Below are 8,453 nucleotides of genomic sequence, written 5' to 3' on the forward strand. Positions count from 1 at the left end.
TATGTATATAGTTTTATAGTATTTGATAAATATAGTATGATATTAGTAGTGTAGAAAGTAGAAAACTCAGATGATACAATTATGTTTTAAATTGTGAAAAATTTAAGATATGCTTTACAAATCTATTCTTTATTACAACTTATATGTTATTTAAAGTATGTGCAAATTAGTCACCACACACTAGTAATAACATATTTCCACTTACTGAGCGTAGACTCACCCTATTATTCTAACATTTTTCAGGTGAGCCAGTTAGGCAAGCAGATTAGGCTCGCGGATAGAGATTTCTTGATTACCCTGGTTGTAGGGTGAGTTTGTGACAGAGTTTTTTTATTTTTGGGGTAGATGATACTTGAAGGAAATGGTTTATAGCTATGGTTTGTATGTACTGAGTTCTGGTATTGTATAGTATATATGGATGTATGACTTATGTTTCCGCTGCATAGGTATGATTATATATAAACAAATGATGTGAATTTTGAGGACATTACAGCACTATTAGTGACAATTTGAATATTTTGTCACTAATAAGTATTAGTATCCGCAGATATGGTGGTAAATCTAGAATCGTCACTAATACTGAGAAAACCGTTACTAATAGTATTAGTGACGATATTTTGAGTATTAGTGACGGTTTAAAACCGTCACTAATAACCTTATTTCTTGTAGTGTACATCCTTACTCCAAGCAACTGCTATGAGGATTTCCTCTCCAACTTTTTTATAGGCCAAGTTACAACCTCTCCATATTAGGTGGAGACCCATCTCTAATAAGAATACCCCTTCTTGTTAGCCAATGATTCAACAACCCCGAATCGTCAAAAAATAACAAGAGAAACAAGAACAACTTGTGTACAAAAAGAACTCTCAACAAGAGAAGATTAGTACAATTGAATACCAATATACTTTAATCAATAATCAATATTAAAAGATGAAGATTGGGTAAATATCACCAGGGTTCTTTCTCAGATTGAAAATTTCAGTGAAAGATCAAAGAACCGTGAGCTTTTATCAGTAAGAACACAACAAGTACTTCAACAAAAATATTAGTAAGATTGCTTTGAAGAGTAGAAAGAATTTATATTGATTGCTGCTTGTAGGTATATTTGATCTTTAGGTTTACCATGTATTTATAGATAGAAAAAGTTAATTTTCGTATTTCCCAAGTTTCTTAGAGTGTTTCTCAAGTTTTCACAAGGTTTGGGGACCAAGCAATCCAATTTGGAAACTTTCCCTCGTTGTTTTAATTTGAAAATTACGAAGGTCAGTCGACTGAGACTATTGGAATTAGTCGTCTGATCTTTTATAGAACAGCAAATTTTGAAAGTCAGTGTAGTGTTGGTCGCCTGAGCTTTTACAGTTCAGTATATTTCAAAATTCAGTATTGAGTCAGTCGCTTGGGCCTGAGAAATTAGTCATCTAATTCTATTTTATTTGCTCAAATTTTTCAGTATAAAAATGTCAGTCAACTGATGAAGCACTATCAGTCACCTAATTTTACAAGTTTCAAAAATTTCCAAAAACTTTGTTTTTAAATTTTAATCTTGGAAAAATTAATTGAGTCTTTAAAACATTTTCCGAGGTTTTCAAAAACAGAACTCAAAGTCCATAATGATTCCTAAGAGTTCCAAACATTTATATTGAGATATGCGAAGTACTTACATGAGACTTCTTAAGATTCTAATTTTCTAAAACACTAAGTCTTCATGCTTTTTGCTATCATTCTTTGATTCTATCTTGTCTTCATTCTTCAATAGACTCTAAGCTTCATTAGGTCTTCTATCTTTGAGTCTAAGCTATTAATGAACTTCATTAAGCACTTAAGATCTTGAACCTTTTATTAAAAACCACTTGAATCCTGAAATATCATCACTTAACCAAATATGTTAAGTTCATCTGATTTGTTATCATTAAAATAAGATTTTTAAGTCTTGTTAGGCCAATAGAGTCTCATACCTTTAGTATAAAAGTTTCAAACTTTAATTATTTGTTTTATTAATTACTAGCCATGGGCATGCACTTCATACGTGCTTCATGACTCTAGGGTGTTTTGAGTAATTGTCGGTGATTATAGGGATATTTTGATAAGATTTGGCTCACTACGGGTAATTATAAGGTTGTTTTGAAAAAAAAAAATTATCAATAGTTGTGGGGGTATTTACGTAATTTAAAAACTAGTGCAAGAAAGAGAAATTCCCTTTCTAATAGTAAAGATATTCATATTGTGCCAATTTCATGTGTACCTTTATAAAAGGTGTATTTCCTAAGTCTATTAACATTTATTTGGATAATTTGTCAAATAATTTAGGTTCTCTTGTTTTCCTTTTAACAAATTGATTCACATAAGTCTTTTAAGTTAATAGAAAGTGCAGTTTGATTTTATAACTTTTTATTTATTTTAAGCAATCAATTTCTTCGTCCTTTTATATATCTTCGTATAATCAAACTCAGTAAGTGCATTACATGAAAGAATCGTTTTAATTTATAGAGAGACTATGAATTTAAAGAATCTTTAACCCTAAATTCAAAATCATGAATGTTTTAAGTATTTTGTATGAGAATACAAATCTTTGATGTCATTTTAATTTACAAACATGAGAAACAATAATAATATGAAAACTAATTTTTTATATGATTGAAGTCTGTTCAAAAAGTTCGTTCTTTTTCATTTTTAATTTTTCAGATACTGAAAAATTGTTTAAAATATGATTTGACTAAGAGTTCATTAGTCTACATTTTTTTTTATAACTTAGAAAAAATTCCAAATTTAAAGTTGTTAGGGCATGAAATGTGTGAGTTAGGAGATGATTGAATAGGGGTAGAAAAAGATTTTGAATAGGAGATTGACATAGAAAATCTTTTTAAATTAAATTAAAATTTCCTAATATTACGACCCTTTTATTATTATTACAAACATCTACCAAGAGTATCCGAAGCTTCCAGGTCGCCGCCGTGCTTCATCTCCGACCGTCCAATCCTCTCCGATCCGATCCTTATAACCTGGAGCTGTGCTAAAATCGTGCGTTTTACACCCCCAGCGCATAACTCCTCCCTGAAGGCTATCGTGCGCGCATTTCTTGCAAATGCCCTTGAAGATTTGAGAAAGCGAGAGAAAAGGGGAGAGCGAGAGAGAGAGAGAGAGAGCGCGCGCGAAGGAGGAGCATGTGATATGGGAGATCTATACGCATGGCTGATCTCCTTCTTCGTCCTCATAGCTCTCGTAGTCGTTGTCGTTTACCAGGTCAATTCCTAAACCCTAGAAAAAATTTTAATGTTGACTAGTCATATATTCTCTCCAATTATATGGTTACGAAATTTTTGTTTACATAGATATGCGTTTAAGAAGGCTGTTCGAATTAGATTGAGAATCTCTGTTTGTTGATTAATATTCGTGATTGGTAAAAATAGGATTTTGTGCATGTTGTTCTGAAAGGCAGCAGTTTTTAAGGGCATATATTTCCATATGTGTTGCACTGGGAATGTCATCGTTATAGAGCAGTGCTTTGAATTATTTGTGGGTTGTTGTTATGATTTATGCTTACGGAAATGCAAGCAATCCCTTACATGAAGTGGTTTTGTGGCTCTCTGAGCCTAATCTGGGAAGGGAAAAGTCAAGCCTCTAAGCATGCTAATGGTTTGCACATTGAAGTTTCAAATTATTTGATTTGCCCTGATTGATCTGTGCATCTTGATCGTCTGTGAACATTAGGCCAGAATATCTTGTCCATGGTGGATGAGAGAAATAAATAGGCTATTCGTGGCTATTTGGCTAGAGAGTTCATAGTCTTTTTCCTGCAGCTAAATTGTTAATTTGAGACGAATATGGGTATATTCCTAACATACAATCATCATTACATTAAATCTGATAGAAGCTCCATATGCAGTGTTCATGAATCTGGGTGCTCAAGTAATTGGAATCTCATGTTTCGATAAAACATTTCACTGTTTTGATTTATTGGATATTTGGATCTTTGCTGTATGACCTGGACTTCATCACGTTTCACCTGTATTTTTGTCTGAAAAGAGATATTTGATATTGCAACATGGAATGCTATGGGAACAAGTGCTTGCTGCTAATATGTTTCTCAATTTAGAATCGACTTTTTCTTGGATGAGATGATTAGTGAAACGACTTTAGATTTTCTTTTGATCAATCCGCTGGTTGCAGTATGTTGCTTTTTGCTGCAATCTGCAGCCTGTTTGGCTGAATTCTGAGGGGCATTGTTTTCCCTCAAGCGAATTTAAATTTTCCTAGTGTGGGGAGAATGGAGCCCTGTCTCAGAATTATAATGTCCCCTATATTAAGATATACCTACAATGATTGGGGATTGCCACCCGGGGTGGGGGGGGGGGGGTTTGGATGGGATGGGATGAGAAATGGAATGATGATTCTGATGTAAAAATAGGTCTTCTGGGTCGGCTGCCCCTTCCAAAATATTTTTTGCCCTTAAAGAAAAAACAGTCATTCAGGAATTATCAGTAGGCAGTTACTTAGCTTAACATTAGTAGTTCTTCAGTATGAATTTGGGTATTTAATATGGAATCTAAGAGTTGAAAATTTATTGCAGCTTATGTGCTTGGCGGACCTGGAGTTTGACTATATAAATCCTTATGATTCGTCATCTCGGATCAACAAAGTGATTTTGCCCGAGTTTATCATCCAAGGGGTCCTATGCGCCTTTTATCTTGTGACAGGGCATTGGATTATGTCACTGCTTTGTGTTCCATACCTGTACTACAATGTGAGGCTGTAAGTTTTTTCTCACCCTTTACATTAATTAGTCCAATGTAATTTGACATACTAGCTGGCTCAGGTGTGAGCATGTGAGCGCGCATGCACACATGCACATTGAAATTTCGTCTTCTGAAAGAAAAATATTCTCCATATCCCAAGAATGAGGTGTTTTAGATCAAAATGTGGTTCCATCCAGAGTACAGACTATCACGACCTCCTTTGTAACTGATTTTCTGTTTGATGGTCAGGAATGTAAAAATTGACCTTTACATTTTTCTTTTAACACATCCTATTCATTTATATGAAATTATTATGAAAATCAAATCTCTTCATTTGTTATGTTTACCCAAATTGTATCTTATAAACATGTATTTCTTAAACCCTTCCCTCAAAAATATTTTTTGAGAACACGAGTGTATATACTCTGTAGTTTTAGATAGTGCTGTCACCATGCCATAAAAGCCAAAGGCACAATGTGCACGAGGTGATGAGGCCTGCATCTCAAAGTGGTAGTGGTGAGATGGCCTTCAAGAGGTACACTGAGGTGCAGAGATGCATGACGCGCTGTGAGGCACACCTCATGCATGTTTACCTTATACATTTTTTCTTCTTTTAACCTCAGCCATCTGATTTTGCACAATTATAAAAAATGGTGAAAATCTGGATATATCTTATTTTATATTGCATTTTTAATGTATGCTAAACTCTCAGCAAGTCAGCACTCTCTTGGGAAAAAAATTTGCATCCCACGAGACAGATAGTTGCTATCAAAGGCCAATCCTAGATTCTCAATGCCAACTCTCAAGCTTTGATTGAAAGCCAACTCGTGTTTTCTTCTTCTTGAACTGAAATTAGTGATTCTGCTGCTATCAGTCAAGAGTGACTGTGAACCCACCTTTTGATTTTTTTCCCCCTTTTTTTGGCAATTATTTTTTGAATTTTTGCTACTTCCTGAAATTTCTGTTGCTGCTATCAGTCTTCTTTTCTTCTTCGTCTTACATTCTTGTTTCTCTTGCTGTTTTTTTTTTTTTTTTTTTTTTTGGGGGTTGAAAAAAAGGGGGGAATGGGGGGTTGAGATTTCTGCTACTTGGAGAATTTTATACACAACTTTAATGAATGTTCACCTTGTGAGGTGCACGCCTTGGCCTCCCGTCCTTGGATCAAGGTACCTTTGCGCGTTAGTGTACCTTGCGGCTTTGACTACTATGGCGTCCACAACTGTTACATATCCCTGTTATGTAACAAATATTTTGGTTCCCAATGCTGTTACACACTGTTATAACTGCAGGAATAAAAATCATAACTGTGGCGGCAGCTATGGACTGCTACTACTGCACAGCAGGGATGTAGACCATTTTGGGACTGCTATATCCATAACAAGACGGTTGCAATACAACATTATTATCATTATGTTTTACTTTTGTACTTTTTCTTAACATTCTCACTCATTTTCCCTTCATAAACCAATCCTGATTAGCTATGTAAGAAAAGAGGGATAAAAATGCATAATTCTTTATTTTTTTGTAAGATTCATAAGAAAAAGAGGATAAAAATGCATAATTATTTATTTTTTGTAAGATTCATAAGAGATGCATTAATTAACCATTTGAGATAAACAATTTTTGTTAACAAATTTATATTTTTTTGGTGATAATAGTAATTTAATTTTTTCTATTTCTCTCAACTTTGAACCACTTTTTCTATTTTTCCTAGTTTTTGTCATATTTGAGTTATTGATTTTCTTAGTGGTAAGTTTTATGATGATACATTTATAATAAATAGCTTAGGTTATATAATATAATTTTTTGGTCTAAATATATTAGATTTTAAAGACTTTAGCTAAATAAAGGAGCCTGAATAATTTAGCACTTTATGTGCCTAATATGGTAATAGTGTATATACATATTATTAACATGATCTATTTTGTTTCATTCATTTATTTTTACCGCATAGATGATTAATTAGCTTGACTCAGTCATATTTATGATTATAAAGTATTGAAAAGCGTGAAAGAAATATAACTTTTTCTCGATAGCATTTTAAGACTAATATAAAATTTATTACCTTTACTGAAAAATGTTAGTAACTAAATGATCCAAAATACATTAATGTTGCATTTGGGTGTATGGATTTTGGACCTTGGACTAAGATTTGGGTGGTTTTGGACAAATTTCAATACAATTTTATATTCCATCTTATTTAAATTCAATACAAATTCAAATTTAACGTCACTCCAAACATAGGGTCAGAATCTTATTAAGGCTAGGTGCTCAAAATATGTGAATCTAGCAATATAAACTAGCTTGTACATGATTGAAAAATTTAGTGACATCTGCACCCACTTTGTGTGATATAGCATCCGCAACTCTTGCTTTCATATACCTGCTATTATTACACTGCTACCTCCTACCACCATTTAAAACCACGATAACTAGATGCTTGCTTAATGCTTGGGGCCAGTGCTCAAGCAAATGTCCACTGGTATGGTGCGAAGATCAATGATATTCTTGTTAAAATATTGTTCAAGATGCAGGGTTGGAGCTTGTAGCTGTTTTCTTTTGTTTTTCTGCTGTATTTAATTTGGTTAATTCAGGAGGATTCTATCCTCCTCTGTGCTCTGTCTTTTTATCTCTCCTAATTTATTTATTTGTTTTATCAAAATAAATATTGAACCTGGGTGGGGACTCTGGTGTTTACCGTCTGAGTACAATTTATTAGCTTCGCTCCAAAGCCTTTTTTTTTTTGGGGTAGAGTGTGACAATATTCTGTGCTAAACTTGATATTCTAGTGTTCATGGTTTAGTGGATTGAGATACTTGGGTTGCTGATAGCCGCCTGATGCAACTGATTATACGATGAATTTGACCACTTATTCTCAGTTGTCCTTTCATGCATGATCAGGTATACACGAAACCAGCACCTGGTAGATGTGACTGAGATCTTCAACATGCTCCACTGGGAAAAGAAACAACGGCTTCTCAAACTCGGCTATATTATTCTCCTCCTCTTTCTCTCCATATTCTGGTAATGTGGGAAGAAACATGCCTGCTATCTTCAAGCATTAGTAATGTATTTACATATTTACAACCACTAAAGCAAGATTGTTTTGCTGTAAATGCATTTTATTGTAGGATGATTTGGAGCGTATTGGAAGAAAGTGAGTAGTCATGCACACCTGCTTGCTTCGTAGAGTGTCCTTCCACTCCTCATGTAAGTATTGTGCTGCCATGAAACTGCTCCATTGCATCATATTGGAATCCTGCTAAGTTGCTGCCTTTGTTTCAATACCAGGTCTGTTGTACCTGGAATGCTTTGGGGGGAAGTTCTTGGGTTTGGAAATTGATTTCTTTCATACGACCTTGACAATGATTTCTCATCCCTGAATTGTATGGTTATAAATATTGTTAAAAGAATAATTTCGATTTGTATCCCTACCCCCATTTTTTATAAATAGAATATGAATTTCTCCCCTTTTCTGCTTGAGCTCTTCTAAGCTTATGTTTGGGTCGTAGAATGAAATGAAATGAAAACAAAGAGGGGGTGATGACTTCGAGATTCTATTTGATTCGATTCCCCTCCTACCGAAAAGCAGGAAGTAGGAAGTCTCAGTGGTGGAGTTTTTTGCTAAAACTGCTGTGTGAGCTTGGACAGCCACTGCTCTCATTCTAATGGAAAGAGGAATGTGTGCTGTTGAAGGAATCAGTAAAACAAACAACGCAT

The 8,453-nt window shown here is 34.2% G+C and overlaps 1 protein-coding gene across 1 annotated transcript; it reads left to right on the forward strand.

The window, feature by feature from the left end:
• The first annotated feature begins 2,837 nt into the window (after positions 1 to 2,837).
• On the forward strand, positions 2,838 to 8,203 carry LOC131164057 (protein cornichon homolog 4). Its single transcript, XM_058120997.1, has 5 exons — positions 2,838 to 3,240; positions 4,568 to 4,749; positions 7,635 to 7,757; positions 7,865 to 7,943; positions 8,025 to 8,203. Exons 1-4 carry the CDS (start codon positions 3,169 to 3,171, stop codon positions 7,896 to 7,898), a joined length of 411 nt encoding a protein of 136 aa, XP_057976980.1. The 5' UTR covers positions 2,838 to 3,168; the 3' UTR covers positions 7,899 to 7,943; positions 8,025 to 8,203.
• The last annotated feature ends 250 nt before the right edge of the window (positions 8,204 to 8,453 follow it).

The sequence above is a fragment of the Malania oleifera genome, chromosome 9, assembly GCF_029873635.1.
Source record: "Malania oleifera isolate guangnan ecotype guangnan chromosome 9, ASM2987363v1, whole genome shotgun sequence".
Taxonomy (NCBI): Eukaryota; Viridiplantae; Streptophyta; class Magnoliopsida; order Santalales; family Ximeniaceae; genus Malania; species Malania oleifera.

What these genes read in the sequence shown, in the direction of transcription:
- LOC131164057 (XM_058120997.1), top strand. Translation starts at nt 3,169, where the DNA reads ATGGGAGATCTATACGCATGGCTGATCTCCTTCTTCGTCCTCATAGCT. An exon ending in TAGTCGTTGTCGTTTACCAG is followed by an intron (nt 3,241 to 4,567) that starts GTCAATTCCTAA and finishes AATTTATTGCAG; the next exon opens with CTTATGTGCTTGGCGGACCT. An exon ending in CTGTACTACAATGTGAGGCT is followed by an intron (nt 4,750 to 7,634) that starts GTAAGTTTTTTC and finishes ATGCATGATCAG; the next exon opens with GTATACACGAAACCAGCACC.